At 41.7% G+C, this 21,680-nt stretch overlaps 1 protein-coding gene and 1 pseudogene across 9 annotated transcripts in view; one reads left to right on the top strand and one right to left on the bottom strand.

Annotated features, from left to right (window-relative positions):
• The window catches only part of LOC136399334 (zinc finger protein 91-like), a 944,498-nt gene that overhangs the window by 411,014 nt on the left and 511,804 nt on the right, over positions 1–21,680 (bottom strand). For 5 of the 9 annotated variants that reach the window (XM_066374396.1, XM_066374394.1, XM_066374399.1 and 2 more), the window contains 2 exons: positions 20,479–20,537; positions 15,286–18,131 (listed from right to left, as the gene is read on the bottom strand). In XM_066374396.1, the coding sequence (XP_066230493.1) occupies positions 16,014–18,131; positions 20,479–20,537 (2,177 nt within the window). In that variant the 3' untranslated portion in view covers positions 15,286–16,013. Of the gene's footprint in view, positions 1–15,285; positions 18,132–20,215; positions 20,248–20,478; positions 20,538–21,680 lie in introns of those variants that run through there. The other 4 variants (XM_066374391.1, XM_066374392.1, XM_066374400.1 and 1 more) reach the window with 3 other exon arrangements.
• The window catches only part of LOC136399322 (zinc finger protein 91-like), a 388,962-nt pseudogene that overhangs the window by 58,412 nt on the left and 308,870 nt on the right, over positions 1–21,680 (top strand).

Here is a 21,680-nt window from a genome sequence, read left to right as displayed (position 1 = left end):
GGACCTCAGCTGGTGAGCACTGCTCAAAGCAGATGAGCCCACGCTAAACCTGGCGACCTCGGGGTCTCAAACTTGGAATCTCTGCATCCCAGTCTAACGCTTTATCCACTGTGCCACCTCCAGGTCAGGCAAAAATTTATGACTTTTAAGGAAAAAAGTATATAAAAAACTTAAAAAGTCATTCACATTTAAATCCTGAAAGATGCCTACGTGGCTAGTAACTCATCAGCTTTTTAAAATTATATATTAATGCATAAGATCCCTATTCCAGTGAAGATGTACACAATTTTTACTTGTCCTTTTATTCCTACATTATGTCTTCCCGTTACTAATGCACATACTGTATTTTTGTGTATCAAACCATGTAAATTTGTTTAAGTGGGCTTGGTCAGGAAACTGACATGTGAAATAATATAAATAACGTCAGAAGTTAAAAAGAGCTTCCTAATAGTAGACTAGAGTTTTTTTAATTAGTAAAACCCATGAAGCAGAGCCCGGTAATATTGGAGGGTGAGCAGCAGCTACACAGGAGATCACATGGGAGATGGGAACAGACGTTTTAACTCACACATCTGGAGGGAAAAGCCAGCATTACTGTAGTTCCTCACGGAGGCCATGGCAGAATGCCAAAAGAGCGTAGCAGGACCCAGAGCCTTTAATTGGATCCATCTGCAGGCTCCTCGTGATTTTCAACCTAAATTTAGATTGTTAAAAATTAGCCAAAAGAGTGAGGATTTGGTAAATTATGCAGATAACTTATCTAAGGGCGATACATGGTGAAAGCCCTGAGGTGAGAAATTCTGTTCCTCACAGGGTGTTGAGTAAGGTTACCATACTGTGTAAAGCTTTCCCATGTTCTTTATGTCTCCTCCTCTTCTATCCAGTATAAGCAGATGTTGAGTAGGATATGGATAAGGACAAAGACTTTGGAACATAAATTACATTTGAAGGTTTAATTATCTGATGCTCAATGAGACTTGAAGAAAGCTTAAATGTTATGCCAAATCACTGACACTTTACAGTTTGTCTCTATCATGAAATTTGCAATGTTGAGCAAGTTTTGAGCACAGGTAAAAAACTTCATCATGTACTTTACATTTGCTAGTGCCTCCCTCATATGTATTCTCTTGTTAAGGAAGGTGAGGCCAGTCATTTAAGGTTTTGCACACCTCCATATTCACAAGCCTTCTCTTGAAAATGAATTTTCTAATGTTTAATAAGATTCCACTGCCAAGCAAATACCTTCTTAAATTCCTGACAAATATGAGGTTTGCATTCAGTTTGAACTCTTTGGTGAAGAGTAAGCTTTCAGGACTGGTCAAAGGCTTTGCCACATTCTCTTTATTTGTAAAGCTTATCTGCAGTATGAATTCTCTGATTATTAGTAAGGTAAGATGACATTCTAAAATCTTTGCCACAGACTCTACATTTGTATAGTTTCTCTCCCATATGAATTCTTAGATGCACGGTAAGACAAGTTCTGGATAAAGGTTTAACCACACTCTAAAATTTTATAAGACCTCTATTCATTATGAATTCTCTGATGGTTAGTAAGTCTTGAGAAAAAGCTAAAGGCTTTGCCACATTGTCTAAATTGTATGATTTGTCTCCTGTGTGATTTCTTTGATATTTAGTAAGAATTGAGAGTTGAGTAAAAGCTCTTCTGGGGACCCGGCGTTCTCATCCCAAATCCCCACCCCATGGAAAGTGTGCTGTTCCTGGGCCACTTATTAAATTAAATGGGGTGAGGGTTTCCAGAGGGGTACTGCCCGGTTCTGACCGAGGCAGGAAACCCCACAGCCGGGGTTGCCCCACGCCCAACGGCAGGGGAACACGGGTGGGTTGGCCTCAGAGTTTTCCCGGAAACCAACGCTGAACCCCCCACCTGGCAGCGAATCGGGCAGGCTCGGACCCTCTCACCCGGACTCCGCACTCACCGCTGGGGGCTCGGGAGCGGGGCTCTCAGCGTCCGCAGCGACCCTTAGGCTCCCGTGTGGAGGAACAAAGGAGGGGAGGGTCAGGTTTGCGCCAGGAAGACTGTCTGCAAGTCCCGCGTGATCTTCGAACAGTAGCGTCTGGATCGGTAACAACCACACGTGTGCACTGCCTCTAAATCCCGGAGGTTCAAACCGGTGGCTGAGTGCTTCAAGCACAAATCCATGTTTTTTATCTCTCACCATCCCCACCTCACTTTGATATCAATCAATAAAAACATTAAGGAACATATATATAATGCTCCAATGATTGAATGTTGAACAACACTTTTTTTTTCTAAAGCCGGAAACGGGGATAGACAGTCAGACAGACTCCCGCATGCGCCCGACCAGGATCCACCCGGCATGCCCACCAGGGACAACGCTCTGCCCACCAGGGGGCGATGCTCTGCCCCTCCGGGGCATCGCTCTATCGCGACCAGAGCCACTCTAGCGCCTGGGGCAGAGGCCAAGGAGCCATCCCCAGCGCCCGGGACATCTTTGCTCCAATGAAGCCTTGGCTGCGGGAGGGGAAGAGAGAGACAGAGAGGAAGGAGGGGGTGGGGGGTGGAGAAGCAAATGGGCACTTCTCCTATGTGCCCTGGCCGGGAATTGAACCCGGGTCCCCTGCACGCCAGGCCGACGCTCTACCGCTGAGCCAACCGGCCAGGGCCGAACAACACATTTTTTGTAAGATTTTTCTTAAGATACCCCTGATCAAGTTGCTCAGTGGGTTAGAGCATCTTCCCAATATGGCAAGGTTGTAGTTTGAACCCGGGTCAGGGCTTACAAGAATCAACCAGCGAATGTGTAATTAAATGGAACATCAGTGGATTTCTGTCTCATTCTAAACATAATAAAATTTTGTTTATATTCAAATCTCATTTAAAATGAAGACTTTCTTTGGATGATGCTTAATTTTTTTAGTAATGTATAGGAATCTAGAATAAATACATCACCTCATTATATATTATTTTCCCCAGTGCGTATTTCAGATACTTTGACAAGATTTTCTGCTGAAAGCCCTTCCAAACTGATATTTTTAGTGTTTCTCTAACTAGTATAACTGTGATGTTTGGTTATTAATGAGGAACTGCCTGATCTGTGGTGATGCAGTAGATAAAGCATTGGCCTGGTAACACTATGGAATGGAAGCTAGTTTGAAACCCTGAGCTTGCCTGCTTAAGGCACATATCGGAGTGGATGTTTCCTGCTTCTCCTTCCATTCTCTGTGTCTCTATCCTCTAAAATAAATAAAACCTGAAAAGAATGGATCAATACATTTCTATAGTCACTGTAAGGATTGGGTTTCATACTAGAAGAGATTCTCTCCAGTTGTGAAAACAAAAAATCATTTCTGACAGATTTATAGCGTGATTATATGCTTACATTATATGTAATAGTTTTAATGTCTGGTTGTTTCTAACAGAACTGAAAGGTCAATGTAATGCTTTTACCAAATCATTTCATGTGTTGGTTCCTAAATATCTTTTTAAAACTATATAAGGTTGGTAATAGACTTGGGGATCTATACAATGCAGATTACGGAGATCATACAGTGCTGTGTAGGGCTGACCAGGTGGTGGTGCAGTGGATACAGCATCAGACTGGGATGTGGAGGACCCAGGTTGGAAACTCCAAGCCTCCTTGAGCGCAGGTTCATCTGATTTAAACATGACTCACCAGGTTGAGCCCAAGGACTCTGGGTTGAGCAAGGGGTCACTCGGCCTGCTGTAGCCCCCTGGCTAAGGTGCCACAACAAAGAATTTATGCTACTCGGAGAGACAAGATAGCGCTGGAGTAGGTGGACGTACCAGCATCTACCTCCCAGAACCAAAGTGGATTTCAAACTAATTTTATGAACTATCATCTGGAAAAATCAATTTTGGACTAAACTAAAAGGACTCTTCAACCAAGGAACGCTGAAGAAGCCACACAGAGACTGGTAGGAAAAGCGGAAACGCGGAAATGCGGAGAGGGCTGCCCAGCTCCTTGGAGCGAACGGCAGCAGGGAGAGACTCGTGTGGCGGGAAGTGAGTTTAGCAGAGGGGAAAAGGTCCTGAGCCCTAGGAACAAAGCTCCAGCCTGCAGCCCCAGACCCCAGAAGAGGCGAAAGGACAGTACTTAGCTGGAAACAAGTCAGGATACTGTTTGTGAGAGAGTCTGATTTCTCAGACCCAGGATCCTTCTTAAAGGGACCATGCAGAACATCTCTCTCAAAAACAATCACCTGGGGCTCCTGGGGACGGGGGGGGGGGGAGAGGAGAAAACCACAGTAACAGGAAGAGAGTGCAATCTAGGAGGCATAGGGAGAAACAGTTTGGGAGATAGCCACCCTAACCCCTGGGACGAGTCACTCCCCAAAGCTGAAGTAAATATTTCCCCCGGAAACAGCAATACCAGCAAAGTGAAGCAGGAGAACAGCCAAACAAGCTCCCCCGCAGCATTCAGAGCAGAGTCGCATAGAAGGAGGGAGCTTTCGGGTCTACAGTAGTGAGTCTTAGGGTCCGAGCTGTAACGCCCCCACCCACGCGACTGAGGGCGCATCGGAGAGCGGGCGGCAGTGGGAGACAAAAGCACGGTTCTTCTGGCAGGGGCAGAAGCCGGCTGGCCACCACTGGGCTCAGGTGTGAGCTCAATCTTGCCCAGCTGGGGAGAAGGGAGCGTGCAAAAGCGGTCAAGCTCAGCTGCTGGCAGCCTGTAATCCAGCCTCTGGGAGAAGGGCGGGAACCCCGGAAAGGGTAGAAACCAGCCCCGGAGCAAGGGCAGAGGAGCACAGCCCTGCCCCACCCATGCAACCCAGGCTTGCGATCTGACTTGGTAGCCAGCTCCTCCCGCAGGGGTGGAGCCAAAAGCCCTGAAGAGGCAGAGTTCTGCTACGGAGCTGAGCTTGGGCACGCAGCCCTGCCCAGTGGTAGAGCCAAGGCTAGCAGCTGTTCCTTTAGTGGGATCATCCTGCAAAAACATAGCGAAAGCTCAGAAACAGGCGGAGACCCGCAGCTGAGCAAAGGTGCTCGCCAGTGCCCTCAGGACCGAGCATAACGTCACACACAGAGGCGGGGCAAAGGCCAAGGCCACCAACCCTTGTGCACCCGAGCACGTGATCACAGTGACTCCTGTGAAGAGAAAATGCGGAGGCAGAGAAATACAACACAAATAAACCAAGAGAAATCCCCAGAAAAGGACCTAAGTGAATCAGATATAACCAAATTACCAGATGCAGAGTTTAAAATATCGATTGTTAGGATACTCAAAGATATTAGAACAACCATAGATGGCCATTACGAAAACCTAAATAAAAAGATAACAAATATAAAAAAGAACATTGAAATAATAAAAAAGAATCAGACAGAAATGACAAATACAATATCTGAAATAAAGAATACAATGGCCTAGCGTGCGGAGGACCCGGGTTCGATTCCCGGCCAGGGCACATAGGAGAAGTGCCCATTTGCTTCTCCACCCATCTGCCGCGCTTTCCTCTCTGTCTCTCTCTTCCCCTCCTGCAGCCAAGGCTCCATTGGAGCAAAGATGGCCCGGGCGCTGGGCATGGCTCTGTGGCCTCTGCCTCAGGCGCTAGAGTGGCTCTGGTCACAATATGGCGACACCCAGGATGGGCAGAGCATCGCCCCCTGGGGGGCAGAGCACCGCCCCTGGTGGGTGTGCCGGGTGAATCCCGGTCGGGCGCATGCGGGAGTCTGTCTGACTGTCTCTCCCTGTTTCCAGCTTCAGAAAAATGAAAAAGAAAAAAAAAAAAGAAAAAAAAAGAATACAATGGAAGGAATTAAAAGCAGGATGAATGAAGCAGAGAATCGAATCAGTGAGTTAGAGGACACAATAAATAAAGGCACAGAAGCAGAGCAGAAAAAAGAAAAGAGACTCAGAAAGTCTGAGGAAACTCTAAGAGAGCTCTGTGACAACATGAAGAGAAATAACATCTGCATCATAGGAGTTCCTGAAGAAGAAGAGAAAGAACAAGGGATAGAGACTTTGTTCAAACATATTATAGCAGAAAACTTCCCCAATTAAGGAAGGAAAACATTTCACATGTTCAGGAAGCACAGAGAACTCCATTAAGGAGAAATCCAAAGAAACCAACACCAAGACACATCATAATTAAAATACCAAAGCTAAATGATAAAGAGAAAATATTAAAAGCCGCTAGAGAAAAAAAGACTATCACCTAAAAAGGAGCCCCCATAAGGATGACTTCTGACTTCTCAACAGAAACACTTGAGGCCAGAAGGGAATGGCAAGAAATATTCAAAGTAATGCAGAACAAGAACCTACAACCAAGACTACTTTATCCAGCAAGGCTATCATTTAAAATTGAAGGAGAAATAAAAAGCTTTACAGACAAAAAAAACCTCAAGGATTTCACTGCAACCAAACCAAGGCTGCAAGAAATGCTAAGGGACCTGTTGTAAACAGATCAAAGCAGAAAAAGAATATAGCAAAAGAGAAAAACAGTTTTAAAGAAAAAAAAAATGGCAATAAACAATTACATATCAGTAATAACCTTAAATGTTAATGGATTAAATGATCCGATCAAGAGACATAGGGTAGCTGCATGGATAAGAAAACAGGACCCATACATATGCTGTCTACAAGAGACACACCTTAAATCAAAAGATGCACACAGACTGAAGATAAAAGGATGGAAAAAAATATTTCACACAAATGGAAATGAAAAAAAAAGCTGGGGTAGCAATACTTATATCAAACAAAATGGACTTTAAAACAAAAACCATAGTTAGAGATAAAGAACGTCACTACATAATGATAAAGGGAGCAATCCAAAAAGAAGATATAACCATTATAAATATCTACGCACCTAATATAGGAGCACCTAAGTATATAAAGCAGACTTTGATGGACTTAAAGGGCGAGATCAACAGCAATACTATAATAGTAGGGGATTTCAATACCCCATTAACATCATTAGATAGATCCTCAAGAAAGAAAATTAACAAAGAAACAGCAGACTTAAAGGACATATTAGATCAACTCAATTTAATAGATACCTTCAGAACCATTCACCCTAAAACAGCAGAATATACATTCTTTTCAAGTGCTCATGGTACATTCTCTAGAATAGACATGTTAGGGCACAAAGGCGGGCTCAACAAATTTAAGAAGATTGAAATCATATTGAGCACTTTCTCTGATCACAATGGCATCAACCACAATAGAAAAATTGAAAAACATTCAAACACTTGGAAACTAAATAGCACATTATTAAACAATGAATGGGTTTACATTAAGATCAAAGAAGAATTTAAAAAATTCCTAGAAACAAACGATAATGAGCATACATCAATTCAAAATTTATGGGACACAGGAAAAGCAGTCCTGAGAGGGAAGTTTATAGCATTACAGGCATACCTTAAAAAGCTAGAAAAAGCTCAAATAAACAACTTAACCCTGCATCTAAAAGAACTAGAAAAAGAACAGCAAGTAAATCCCAGAGCTAGTAGAAGGAAGGAAATAATAAAGATCAGAGCAGAAATAAATGACATAGAGGCTAAAGAAACAATACAGAGGATTAGTGAAACCAGGAGCTGCTTCTTTGAAAAGGTAAACAAGATCGATGAACCTTTAACAACACTCACCAAGAAAAAAAGAGAGAGGACTCAAATAAATAAAATTAGAAATGATAGTGGGGAAATAACAACTGACACAACAGAAATACAAAATATTGTAAGAAAATACGATGAAGAACTGTACGCCAAAAAACTAGACAACCTAGATGAAATGGACAAATTCCTTGAATCATATAATCTTCCAAAAATCAATCTGGAAGAATCAGAAAACCTAAACAGACCAATTACAACAAATGAGATTGAAACAGCTATCAAAAAACTCCCAAAAAAGAAAAGTCCTGGGCCTGCTGGCTTCAAAAGTGAATTCTACCAAATATTCAAAGAAGAACTAACTCCTATCCTTCTCAAGCTATTTCAAAAAATTCAAGAGGAAGGAAGACTTCCAAACTCCTTTTATGAGGCGAGCATAATTCTGATTCCAAAACCAGGCAAAGACAACACAAAAAAAGAAAATTATAGGCCAATATCCCTGATGAATTTAGATGCAAAAATCCTCAACAAAATATTAGCACACCAGATCCAGCAATATATGGAAAAAATCATATACCATGATCAAGTGGGATTTATTCTTGGGAGGCAAGGCTGGTACAATATTCGCAAATCAATCAATGTGATTCATCATAAACAAAAGAAAGGAGAAAAACCACATGATAATTTCAATACATGCAGAAAAAGTATTTGATAAAGTCCAGCACCCATTCATGATCAAAACTCTCAGCAAAGTGGGAATACAGGGAACATACCTCAACATGATAAAGGCCATCTATGACAATCCCACAGCCAACATCATACTCAATGGGCAAAAATTAAAAGCAATCCCCTTAAGATCAGGAACAAGGCAGGGGTGCCCCCTTTCACCACTCTTATTCAACATAGTTCTGGAAGTCCTAGCCACAGCAATCAGACAAGAAAAAGAAATAAAAGGCATCCAAATTGGAAAAGAAGAAGTAAAACTATCATTATTTGCAGATGACATGATATTGTATATAGAAAACCCTAAAGTCTCAGTCAAAAAACTACTAGACCTGATAAATGAATTTGGCAAGGTGGCAGGTTATAGAATCAATACTCAGAAATCAGAGGCATTTTTATACACTAATAATGAACTGTCAGAAAGAGAAATCAGGGAATCAATCCCCTTTACCATTGCAACCAAAAAAATAAAGTACCTAGGAATAAATCTAACCAAGGAGATTAAAGACTTGTACTCGGAAAATTATAAAACATTGATAAAAGAAATCAGGGAAGATATGAATAAGTGGAGGCATATACTGTGCACATGGTTAGGAAGAATAAACATCATTAAAATGTCTATATTACCCAAAGCAATTTATAAATTCAATGCAATACCGATTAAAATACCAATGACTTACTTCAAAGATATAGAACACATATTCCAAAAATTTATATGGAACCAAAAAAGAACACGAATAGCCTCAGCAATCCTGAAAAGGAAGAAAAAAGTGGGAGGTATCACACTTCCAGATATCAAGTTATATTATAAGGCCATTGTACTCAAAACAGCATGGTACTGGCATAAGAACAGGCACATAGATCAATGGAACAGAACAGAGAACTCAGAAATAAACCCACAGCTCTATGGACAACTGATATTTGACAAAGGAGGTAAGACAATACAATGGAGTAAAGACAGCCTCTTCAACAAATGGTGTTGGGAAAACTGGACAGCTACCTGCAAAAAAATGAAACTAGACCACCAAATTACACCACTCACAAAAATAAACTCAAAATGGATAAAAGACCTGAATGTAAGCCGTGAAACCATAAGCATCTTAGAAGAAAACATAGGCAGTAAGCTCTCTGACATCTCTCGCAGCAATATAGTTGCTGATTTGTCTACACAGGCAAGTGAAATAAAAGACAGGATAAACAAATGGGACTTTATCAAACTAAAAAGCTTCTGCACAGCTAAAGACAATAAGAACAGAATAAAAAGACAAACTACACAATGGGAGAATATATTTGACATAGCATCTGATAAGGGGTTAATAACCAAAATGTATAAAGAACTTGTAAAACTTAATACCAGGAAGACAAACAATCCAATCCAAAAATGGGCAAAAGAAATGAATAGACACTTCTCCAAAGAGGACACACAGATGGCCAACAGGCATATGAAAAAATGTTCAACATCACTAATGATTAGAGAAATGCAAATTAAAACCACAATGAGATATCACCTCACACCAGTCAGAATGGCGCTCATCAATAAAACAACAGAGAATAAGTGCTGGCAAGGATGTGGAGAAAAGGGAACCCTCCTGCACTGCTGGTGGGAATGCAGACTGGTGCAGCCACTGTGGAAAACAGTATGGAGATTCCTCAAGAAATTAAAAATCAAACTGCTTTTTGACCCAGCTATACCACTGTTAGGAATATACCCCAAGAACACCATAGCACTGTTTGAAAAGAAAAAATGCACCCCCATGTTTATGGCAGCATTGTTCACAATAGCAAAGATTTGGAAACAGCCCAAGTGTCCATCAGAGGACGAGTGGATTAAAAAACTTTGGTATATATATACTATGGAATACTACTCAGCCATAAGAAATGATGACATAGGATCTTTTACAACAACATGGATGGGCCTTGATAACATTGTACTGAGTGAGAGAAGTAAATCAGAAAAAACTAAGAACTATATGTTTCCATACATAGGTGGGACATAAAGATGAGACTCAGAGACATGAACAACAGTGTTCGAGTTACAGGGTGGGGGGAGGAGAGGGAGGGAGTTAGGGGAGGGGAGAGGCACAAAGATCATGGCTTTTCAGCATTTGCCATATTCCCCCCTTAATCTATAGAAAGACATCAAATATTTACGTATGGTGTTCCCACTATAAAGACTGCTGCCTTAGGGACAAATGCTGATAAACTATTTCAGCAGTTCCTCCTTCTTCAAAGACTTATATGTCAACATAGAGCTCCATGTTTCATAGGACATACTCAAGCTCACTCCATGCTCCCTGGAGCTTTAGCACAAGGGAATGCCCCCCCCCCTTTTTTTAGTATTTTTTCTTTTATTTATTTATTTTTTGTATTTTTCTGAGGATGGGGATGGGGAGGCAGTCAGACAGACTCCTGCATGCGCCTGACTGGGATCCACCTGGCGTGCCTACCGGGGGGAATGCTCTGCCCATCTGGGGTGTTGCTCTGTTACAACCGGAGCCATTCTAGCGACTGGGGCAGAGGCCATGTGGCCATCCTTAGTGCCCAGGGTGGCTTTGCTCCGGTGGAGCCTTGGCTGCAGGCAGGAGGAGAGAGACAAAGAAGAAGGAGAGGGGGAGGAGTGGAGAGGTAGATGGGCGCTTCTCCTGTGTGCTTCTCCAGGAATCGAACCCGGGAATCCTGCACACCAGGCTAATGACTCCAATGGGTCTACCATATCATGCTTTTTACTTAAAAAAAAAATAAATTTACATTTCTTTTGAATGCTGATGAACAGGAGACACCAAATCTTTTTTGCCTGCAAACTACTACCTTCTTTATTAGATCTAGTTAATAACACTATTCTGTCTTTTTTCCAAATAGCTCCAGATATATGGAAAAGATTTATATAGGCAGATGGGGATCCTCAAACCCCTCAGCGAGATCTTCTGAGAATGGCCGTTAAGATACCTAGAGGCAGAAAAAGCCCAATAGAGATCAGGGGAACTACCAGCTTTTAGGATACACCCTTAAAGGCTCCAACGCCCCAAAGGGGTCTCATAGGATGCCATCTGGGTCCTGCTTCAATAGTGGAAAGGAAGGTCATTGAGCTAAAGCCTGCCAGGCTTACACGCCTCTGCTGTGAGGAAACAGGGACACTGGAAGGTGGGCTTCCCCCTCGCTCCTCTAAGGGAGGGTTCAGTCTCTTCCAGCCCTGCTCCAGCTACCTATGACCTAACCTTGCCCAGAAAGTTGGGGTTTGCCACTGAAGGCTGAAGGTGCCCAGGGCCGGTGGCCCCATCTACGACACTGTGGACGAGCCTAGGGTATTTCTTCCAAGAAGCAGGTAAACTGATCTCATTCGCACAAGGGCCACTTAACTATGTTTTGCCTGAATAGTCAGGTTTTTTATTCTTCCCTCAAAGATCTCTGTTGTGGGTGTTGATAGTCCTATTTTCTGCTGCTTTGTTTAATATATAGTGTTTCCTTTATCCCTCCTATCTCAATGCCCCACTCATATTTCAGGCTGGGACCTACTCCTAATTTATAGCTCTCTTTCCTCCTTTTGCCAACTTGTATTATGAATTTACCTTTGCCACCCAGCTTAGTGTATCCCAAGGTTCTCTTTACCAGGCCACAGTCACAGAGCTCCAGGGAAAAGCAACCTGGTCTCAACTCTCCAGGCAGAGAACAGAAGCTCCATATTCACGCATGCTGCAAATGGCTTTTTCCAGTCTACCTGAATCATTACCAGCTAGAAGCAGCAGTCATTGGGACTTGGACATGAGCTGCAAAGTATAGAATGGTGACAACAATTCCAGTGCCATGTGGACTTTTCCTGTGGGGAACTTTCCTGGACTCCTGCTCCCTGTGACAGCTCCTAACAGACTGAACTGTGGTTGGGTTGCATTTTTCAGGGATTTGGCATGGTGATGGGGCCAACTTGGACTTGGTGAACATGTTAAGGACACTACTCTTTTAGGGATTCTTGCTGTATTGTCCAAGAGTTTGCTTAAAGGCTTTTAATCACTGTATAAAAAAAAATAGAGGACTGGATGAAGATGGGGCACATATACACCATGGTATACTATTCAGCTAGGAGAAATGATGACATCGGATCACTTGCAGCGGAATGGTGGAGTCTTGGTAGCATTGTGTGGGGTGAAATGGGCGAATCAGAAAAAAACAGGAACTGCAGGATTCCTTACATTGGTGGGACATAGAAGCGAGATTAAGAGGCATGGACGGGAGTGTGGTGGTTAAGGGGGGGGGAGGGAAGGAGGGAGAGGGGGAGGGGAAGGGGTACAGAGAGAACTGGATGGAGGATGGCGGAGGACGATCTCTCTTCGGGTGATGGGTATGCAACAGAACTAAATGACAAGATAACCTGGAAATGTTTTCTTTGAATGTATGTACCCTGATTTATTGATGTCACCCCATTAAAATAAAAAATTTATTAAAAAAAAATTTATGCTACTCATCTTTCCCTTTTTATCTATCTCTCTCTCTGTCACAAAAAATAAACTTTCATACAGTATGGTGTTGTATTTCAGTCAGCCATGTTGGCATAAAAGACATTCAGTATATACATTCGATGAAAGGCAGAAACCATAAGATGAACCAAAACCTCGAGGCTAGAATGTTTCAAAAGGAAAGTTTATTTTAAAAGTGCCTGGAAGCAAGTGGGGTGAGACTAGCAAAGGGTGTCAGACCCAAGGTGTGGGGGGCAGCATTAGATATAGGGGGTACAGCTGACACTTGCTGGAATGGGGTTGCCTGCGCCTGATGTGCTCAAATGAGCATATCACAGTTTGTGGTCTGGTCACTGACTTGACAATGAGCAACAGGGAAATTCTGTTGCAGACACACAAGTTCATTGTGAGGTAGTACAGGTTAATGAGTGGTCCTCTTTGGGTGTCCTGGGAAAATTTTGAAGGCTTCCAAGATGTCAGGAATGTCCCAGGAACAGCCTAGACTTGGCATCTCTGAGCCTGTGGCTAGTCTTTTACAAACAACTATAGTGAATTAAACTTGCGTAATGGTCAGGTCCCTCCTCAATACAAGCTTTCCGTGACATTTCCGCAAAGGTAAACTTTTTGCTACATTTTATAGTGAAGGTCAGAATGTCAGTAAGAGAATATCAAGCAAAATAACTACAACTTCAAAGTGGAAGATGAGAATGTTCTGTTTTGAGCCCTAGGGGGAAGATGGGTGATGGGAATTTGAACTTTAAAGGAGCTCTGGATCTAAAGGAGCCAACTTAAAGCTAACACTCATGTTAACAGCAAAGAAATATGAGGCAGCTAGAACACTTTATCAACCTCAAAACAATTGGGGAAAGGCCAATTTTCAGGGAATGCTAAGAATTCATTTTGTTTATGGGAAGTTTTGTTGCTTATAAAATGTATGAGGGAGTGAAAGCAACACATTTACAAGAGAGAAAAGACTAGTGATACTTTGGTTTTCATAGATATCCCATCTGAACACAATCAACTAAATCCAAATCAGACAAAACCCAAGGAAATTATTTCCATATAAATCAATTTAAATCCAATTAGTGTACACAGTAATCACATACATGTAACTGTAGTATTAGCACTCACAATCCATTAAAAAAGCACAAAAAACACTGGAAAGCAATGGAATTGTTTGACTATACATGCAGGGTGACTCTCAAACAAGAAACGATGCCACACTCAGCAGGAGAAAGTGTGGCTCACCCTATTTTCGCAAAATTAGCAGCAAGGTCATGTGGGCACGTCAACAATATTCAAGACAAATTTTCGCTAAAGAAATCGACAAAAACGTAAACCAAGAATAACTGAAGTCAAAGAAAACTGAAGTATTACTGTATTTAATTAATTGGTGCAAATTTTTGACATGTCTTTCTTTTCCTCATTTTAAAATGGTTGCAAATATTTAGATTCTGAAAGATTTCAAGATTGGCTTTGGCTAGTTAGCTTAGTTTGTTACCAGTGTCATCCTGAAACAAGTAGGTGACATTTAATCCACAGACAGGTCACACAAAGAAAGCAAAGAAAGAAATGCATGAATGAATGAAAGACTGCCAGGTTCACAATGATAGAGCTTCTCTCCAATATGAAGTCTCTGGTGTTCATTAACAACTGAGAAATGGACAATGGCTTTGCCACGTTCTCTACATTTAAAGGGCTTGCTGGCCATGGCTGGTTGGCTCAGCAGTTGAGCATTGGCCCAGTGTATGGAAGTTCTGGGTTTGATTCCCAGCCTGGTACACAGGAGAAGTGCCCATCTGCTTCTCCACCGTTTCTCCTCTCCTTTCTCTCTGTTTCTCTCTACCGCTTCCACAGCAATGCTCCATGGGGGCAAAGTTGTCCCAGGTGCTGAGGATAAATCTAAGGCCTCCACCTCAGGGGCTAGAATGGCTTCAGTTGCAAAGGAGCAATGCCCAGGATGGGCAGAGAATGAACCCCTAGTGGGCATGCCAGGTGAATCCTGGTTGGGCACACACGGAGTCTGTCTCTCTGTCTCCCCATGTCTTACTTCAGAAAAATATCCCCCCAAAAATTAAAAAATAAAGGGTTTCTCACCAATATGAAGTTTCCAATGTTCAGTAAGGTCGGAGAAAAACCTAACGGCTTTGCCACATTCTTCACATTTATGTGTCTTCTCACCAGTATGCATTCTTTGATGCTGAGTAAGATTTGGTGATCTTCAAAAGGCTTCACAATTCTCTACATTTGTATGATTTTCTTTCCCATGTGAATCCTCTGATGTATAATTAACTGTAACTTTCACCTAAAGGCTTGGCCACATTCTAAACATTTATGAGACCTGTAAGTCCAGTAGTTGTGGGCTTCACAGCCACCACCAGGACGTGCAGGTTCACATTAAATTGAGATAGATCATAATAAAACAACAGAGCCAAGAACTGGTAGGCCATTTTCTTTATTTCTAGCCTCGCACTCTGATGAGTAAAAACAAGCACATGGAAAAAACAAAAGCCACTCATTCAGTACTCAAAAAGCTACCAACACATCCGACTTTTTCTAGAAACAAAGGCCATCACCAGTTCAGCGGAGCTTACAAAGCCCCTCCCTCCTAATCCCCATCAGCAGACCTCCATCTCTCCAACCTCCATGTGACCAGTCTGCCCTGCACACTCCTCTAAAAGGGCCTCTTACATTCTCCTTTTAAGTTTTTGGCGTGACAATCCCTCCTCCCGCACACATTGGCATAACCAAGCCCCTTCCCAAGCATAAAGATATTTAGCTGTATCACCTGGGAGGCCATTCACATGACCAGCGCCATTTTTAACAATAAGTGACCAAAAACAGAAAATACAGATTTTTACAAACTTATTTGCCCAACAAGACCTCTCTCCGGTATAAATTTTCTGATGGTTATTATGAGCTGATGAATTTCAAAAGGAATTGCCACACTGTTTGGATTTTGTATACTTTCTCTCCCGTGTGACTTATTTGATGTACAATAAAGTGTAATGTCTGGGTTAAGGTTTTGCCACATTCTAAACATTTATGAGACCTCTCTTCAGTATAAATTTTCTAATGTTTAGCAAGAACTGAGGAATAATTAAAAGCTTTGCAACATTCTAAACATTCATGAGACCTTTCTTCAGCATAAATTTTGTGAAGTTTAGCAAGAGGCCAGGAATGGCTAAAAGCAATGCCACATTCTTTACATTTGTATTGTTTCTCTCCTGTGTAAGTTTTTCAATGTTTAGCAAGAGCTGAGGAATAGTTAAAGCCTTGACACATTGCCTGCAATTCTATGGTTTCTCTCCTGTGTGAATTCTTTGATGTACAGTAAGGTGTGAGTTCAGTAAAAAGTTTTTGCCGCAATCTAAACATCTGTGAGACCCATCTCCAGTATGAATTTTCTGATGCCTGGTAAGACCTGAAGAATTGCTAAAGGCTTTGCCACATTCTCTACATTTGTATGGTCTCTCTCCTGTGTGAGTTCTTTGATGTATAGTAAAACCTGAAGAATCCTTAAAGGCTTTGCCACATTCTCTACATTTATATGGTTTCTCTCCTGTGTGAATTCTTTGATGTACAGTAAGAGATGAGGAATCATTGAAAACTTTGCCACATTGCCTGCAATTGTATGGTCTCTCTCCTGTGTGAATTCTTTGATGTTTAGTAAGGTATGACTTACGAATAAAGGTTCTGCCACATTCTAAACATTGGTGAGACCTCTCTCCAGTATGAATTATATAATGGTCAGTAAGAGTTGAGGAACGACTAAAGGCTTTGCCACATTCTCTACATTTGTATGGTTTCTCTTCTGTGTGAGTTCTTTGATGCATAGTTCGAGTTGAGGCTTGGCTAAAAACTTTGCTACATACTTTACATTTGTATGGTTTCTCTCCTGTGTGAATTCTTTGATGTACAGTAAGTTCAAAGGAATACTTAAAGGCTTTGCCACATTCTCTACATTTGTGTGGTTTTTCTCCTGTGTGGTTTTTTTGATGCCTACTAAGAGCTGAGAAATTACTAAAGGCTTTGCCACATTCTGTACATTTGTGTGGTTTTTCTCCTGTGTGATTTTTTTGATGCCTGGTAAGAGCTGAAGAATGGCTAAAGGCTTTGCCACATTCTCTACATTTGTATGGTTTCTCTCCTGTGTGAGTTCTTTGATGTTTAGTAAGAGCTGAGGATTGGCTAAAGGCTTTGCCACATTGTCTACATTTGTATGGTTTCTCTCCTGTGTGAATTCTTTGATGTACAGTAAAAGTAGAGGAATCATTAAATGCTTTTCCACATTGTCTGCAATTGTATGGTTTTTCTCCCGTGTGAATTCTTTGATGTACAGTAAGGTGTAATTTCCGGATAAAGGTTTTGCCACATTCTAAACATTTGTGAGACCTCTCTCCAGTGTGAATTGTCTGATGGTCAATAAGAGTTGAGTATCGTATAAAGGCTTTGCCACATTCTCTACATTTGTATGCATCTTCTGTGTGAATTCTTTGATGCATAGTTAGAGATGAGGATTGTTTAAAAGCTTTGCTACATACTTTACATTTGTATGGTTTCTCTCCTGTGTGAGTTCTTTGATGTCTAGTAAGAACTGAGGAACGGGTAAAGGCTTTGCCACATTCTCTACATTTGTATGGTTTCTCTCCTGTGTGAATTCTTTGATGCACAGTAAGAGCTGAGGAATCCTTAAAGGTTTTGCCACATTCTCCACAATTGTATAGTATCTCTTCTGTGTGACTTCTTTGATGTACAATAAGTTGTAATGTTTTTATAAAGGTTTTGCCACATTCTAAACATTTATGAGATTTCTCTCCAGTATGAATTTTCTGATGTTCAGTAAGAGCTGAGGAGTGGTGAAAGGCTATGCCACATTCTCTATGTTTGTCTGGTTTCTCTCCTGAGTGAGTTCTTTGATGTCTAGTAAGAGCAGAGGAATGGTTAAAGGCTTTTCCACATTCTCTGCATTTGTAAGTTCTCACTTTGGTGTTAATGTATCTCTCATATAAAATAAGATATGCATGCCAATTAAGTGTTGTATCACGTTCTTTACATTTATAAAGTGTTTCTTTAGTATGGACTTTCTTAAGTGTATTTACATGGGAAATTAAACTGAAAGCACTCTTACATGAATTATAATTGTAAGCTTCATTTTTAGTATGAATATTCTCATTGCCATTATGATTTGAAGATTGCTTGAAAGATTCAACACATTTAGTTTGTTCATTTGTCTTCTCCAGAATATGAAGAACCTGATGATTATTAGAATGCGACATCTGGTCAGACACTTTTCCTTGTTCACAATGGTTCTCTGGAAATGAAGTTTTCTCATTTTGATTATTATTCGATTCTTTTTTCAAGCTTTTCCAATGTTCATTGCATTGGTAACATCTGTCTTCATTATGTGTATTCTGGTAATCATCAAAAATAGGTATGCTTTTAGTGAAAGGTATAATTTCATTTAATATGTACACTTATTCTCAAATATCTACTCTGTGATACCTGTTAAACCATGTTGGCTGTACAAAATTTGCTACAAAGTTAATGAATATCATAAACATTGAAATGAAAAACATTTGAAAAACAAATCAAATGATTTTAAGATTACATAAGTTCAGGACCTGGCCAGTTGGCTCAGTGGTAGAGTGTCGGTCTAGCGTGCAGAAGTCCCAGGTTCGATTCCCGGCTAGGGCACACAGGAGAAGTACCCATCTGCTTCTCCACCCCTCCCCCTCTCCTTCCTCTCTGTCTCTCTCTTCCCCTCCCGCAGCAAGGCTCCATTGGAGCAAAGATGGCCCGGGCACTGGGGATGGCTCCTTGGCCTCTGCCCCAGGCACTGGAGTGGCTCTGGTCACAACAGAGCGACCCCCTGGAGGGGCAGACCATCGCCCCCTCGTGGGCAGAGCGTCGCCCCCTGTTGGGCATGCCGGGTGGATCCCGGTTGGGCGCATGCGGGAGTCTGTCTGACTGTCTCTCCCCATTTCCAGCTTCAGAAAAATTAAAAAAAAAAAAAATTACATAAGTTCATAGCTTTTCCTGATTTCCTTTCCAAAAATATGTAGTAGTAAAGAACAGTTTTTCATCATGGGTTTTTAATTATTATTTTTTTTAGTGGGAGTATAGGAGTCAGAGAGAGAGTCCCATCAAGCACCCTGACCAGAACTGACCTGCAAGGGGCAATGTTCTGCCCATGTGGGAATGTTGCTCCATTGGTCAGCAATGGAGTCATTATTTTATGCCTGGAGAATAGGCCACATAGCCATCTTCAGTGCTTGAGGACAACTCACTAAAGCAATACAGCCATGGCTGTGAGATTGGAAGAGAGAGAAAGAGAAGCAAGAGGGGGGGGGGGTAAAAAGCAGATGGTTGGTTTTCCTATAAGTCCTGATCCAGAATCAAACCTGAGACATCCATATTCTTGGCCACTCTACCACAGAGGAAACCGACCAGAGCCAATCTGCACTTTTATAAACTAACTGATAGGCAATGTAGCTGACTTAAAGAGGGAGTTTCACAAATATGTAATATTTTGAACTATTGACAACCAAGTCTTAACCAGAAATAATAGTCCTGTCATAAACAATAGGTCAATTGGTTGAAGCATCACCCTGAAGGACAGAGGTTGTTGGTTTGATTCCCAGCCAGGGTACATATAGAAACATATGTATGTTCCTGTCTCTCCACCTTTTTCTGTTCCTTTCTTTGATATAATCAATGAAATAAGCTTTGTTGGTTGTTGTTTTTTTTTTTGCAAAAGGCAGGGAGAAAGAGACAAAACATTGATTTCCCCTTGTATGAGCCCCCACTGGGGAATCAGACCAGCAGTGTCCATGCTCCAAGGCAACTTATCAACTAACTGTAACTGACCTATCCAGGCAGAACTGAGGGTTTTTTTATATTCAGAGAGTCAGAGAGATGAAGGGAGAGAAAGAGAAACAAGGGAAGCATTCATTTGTTGCCCAACCCTGCTGTCCATTCATTGGCAGCTTCTCCCTTGTGCCCCTAGAAGCGATTACATCCACAACCTTGTTTCAGTATGACGCTTCTAACAAACTGAGAGCTTAACAGGCCAGAGTGGGATAAACACTTAAATAATTAATAATAATAATGGCCCTAGCGGGTTTCCTCAACCATAGAGCATCGGCCCAGCATGTGGAAGTCCCGGGTGGCCAGGGCACAGAGGAAAAGTGACCACCTGCTTCTCCACCCTTCCCCTTATCCTTTCTCTCTACCTCTCTCTTTCCCTCCTGCAGCCAAGGCTCCACTGGAGCAAAGTTGGCCCGGTTGCCAAGAATGGCTCCATGGCCTCTGCCTCAGGTACTAGAATGACTCCAATTACAGTGGAGGAATGCCCCAGAGGGGCCAAGCATCAGCCCCTGGTAGGCATGCCAGGTGATTCCTGGTTGGGTGCATATAGGAGTCTTTCTCCTTCTCCCCATTTCTCACTTTGGAAAAATAACAATAATAATAATAATAATAATAATAATGGTCCCACCGTGAATAATACCCTCCTCTGGTTTCACTGTCATCCCAGTATGCAAAGGTCTCTGGTCAGGCCACATTCAGAAAAATATCAATGTTTCTGTCAATGTCTCCCTCTCTCCTCCCATTTCTCTTTCTTTTAATATAAAAATAAGAAAAAACAATTGTGGCAGGTTATTTCTGTCCACATTAATATCCTTTTTCTCAGCACTCTCCTTAAATTTCTGAGGCTTTCATTAGGTTCACATTATCAAAACCACACCTTCCATATCTTACCAGTATTGTTTTAGAGAAGAAATCTTCGATTCCAGGCTTTTGTAACAAGGTCTGGTTGTCTTCAGATGTCATAGATGAAAGATACAAAACATGACAGTTATGACACAAGGTAAATGGATATACCAGCAAGTATTGACAAAATTACATTTTAAGTACGCCAAAGGCAGGTTGAGAGTTCAAGGCAAAACCAAGAAAGGTAAAAATGAAAAAAGTCACAGCAGAGAGGAATAAAACCTTACATTTATTACCGACAATATCTGTGGAAACACTGAAGCACACAAGGGCAATAGGAAAAGAACATTTTCAATTACCAGTTTCTTATTATGAAAAAGAAATGACAGTAATGTATGTTCACTGAACTGGTTGCTTCATTGCTTCCTGAAAGATCATTCTGTTTTGCATGACAGAGTGCAAAGAGAAAGGCAGTACATGGTGAATGTACTGTAAAGGCAATTTTTTAAAAAGTAATTGTTCAAGCACAGAGACTGCAGTACTGAGGACAGATATCAAAAACAGAAACAGCATGCTTAGTGGTCCAGTGAATAGACTGTCAACCTAGGATACTGAGGTACCAGGTCTTAATCCCTGAGGTCTCTGTCCTGAGCATGACATTTGCCTTGAGTGCAGACTCCAGAGTTTAAGAGCAAGGACACCAGGCCTGACCAGGTGGTGGCACAATTAATTGAGTGTCAACTGAGATGTTAAGGAACCAGGTCCAAAACCCCAAGGTTACTGGCTAAAGTGTGGGGACACCAGATGAATAGTGGGGCCACTGGCTTAGAAATACCAATGTCCAGTATGTCACTGGTATAAATATGACCACATTGTCACTGGCCAGAAGCTCAAGGTCACTGGCTTGAGTAAAGAGTGAGTGGCTTAGGTGGAGCTTCCCATCAAGGCCCATATAAGAAAGTAATCAATGAACAACTAACATGTTCCAACTGTGAGTTAATGCTTTTCTTCAGATTCTCTATCTGACATCCCTCTATCCCTCACACACACAAAACTAGAAGACAGAAAAAGAAATGTAATATCAAAGTTACCAGTTGAAGCATGAGATCGTCATAATTGTATGCTTACTAGCTTGATTGCAAGGTTGCCAGCTTGAGCAAGGCATCACTGCCTCAGCTGAAGACCCTCAGTCAAGGCAAATAGAAGTAGACATTGAACAACTAACATGACTCAAATATGAGTTGAAGCTT

This window comes from Saccopteryx leptura, chromosome 3 (genome assembly GCF_036850995.1).
Source record: "Saccopteryx leptura isolate mSacLep1 chromosome 3, mSacLep1_pri_phased_curated, whole genome shotgun sequence".
NCBI lineage: Eukaryota > Metazoa > Chordata > Mammalia > Chiroptera > Emballonuridae > Saccopteryx > Saccopteryx leptura.
The sequence above is the reverse complement of the archived record's forward strand: the minus strand, read 5'-3'. Positions and strand labels throughout refer to the sequence as shown.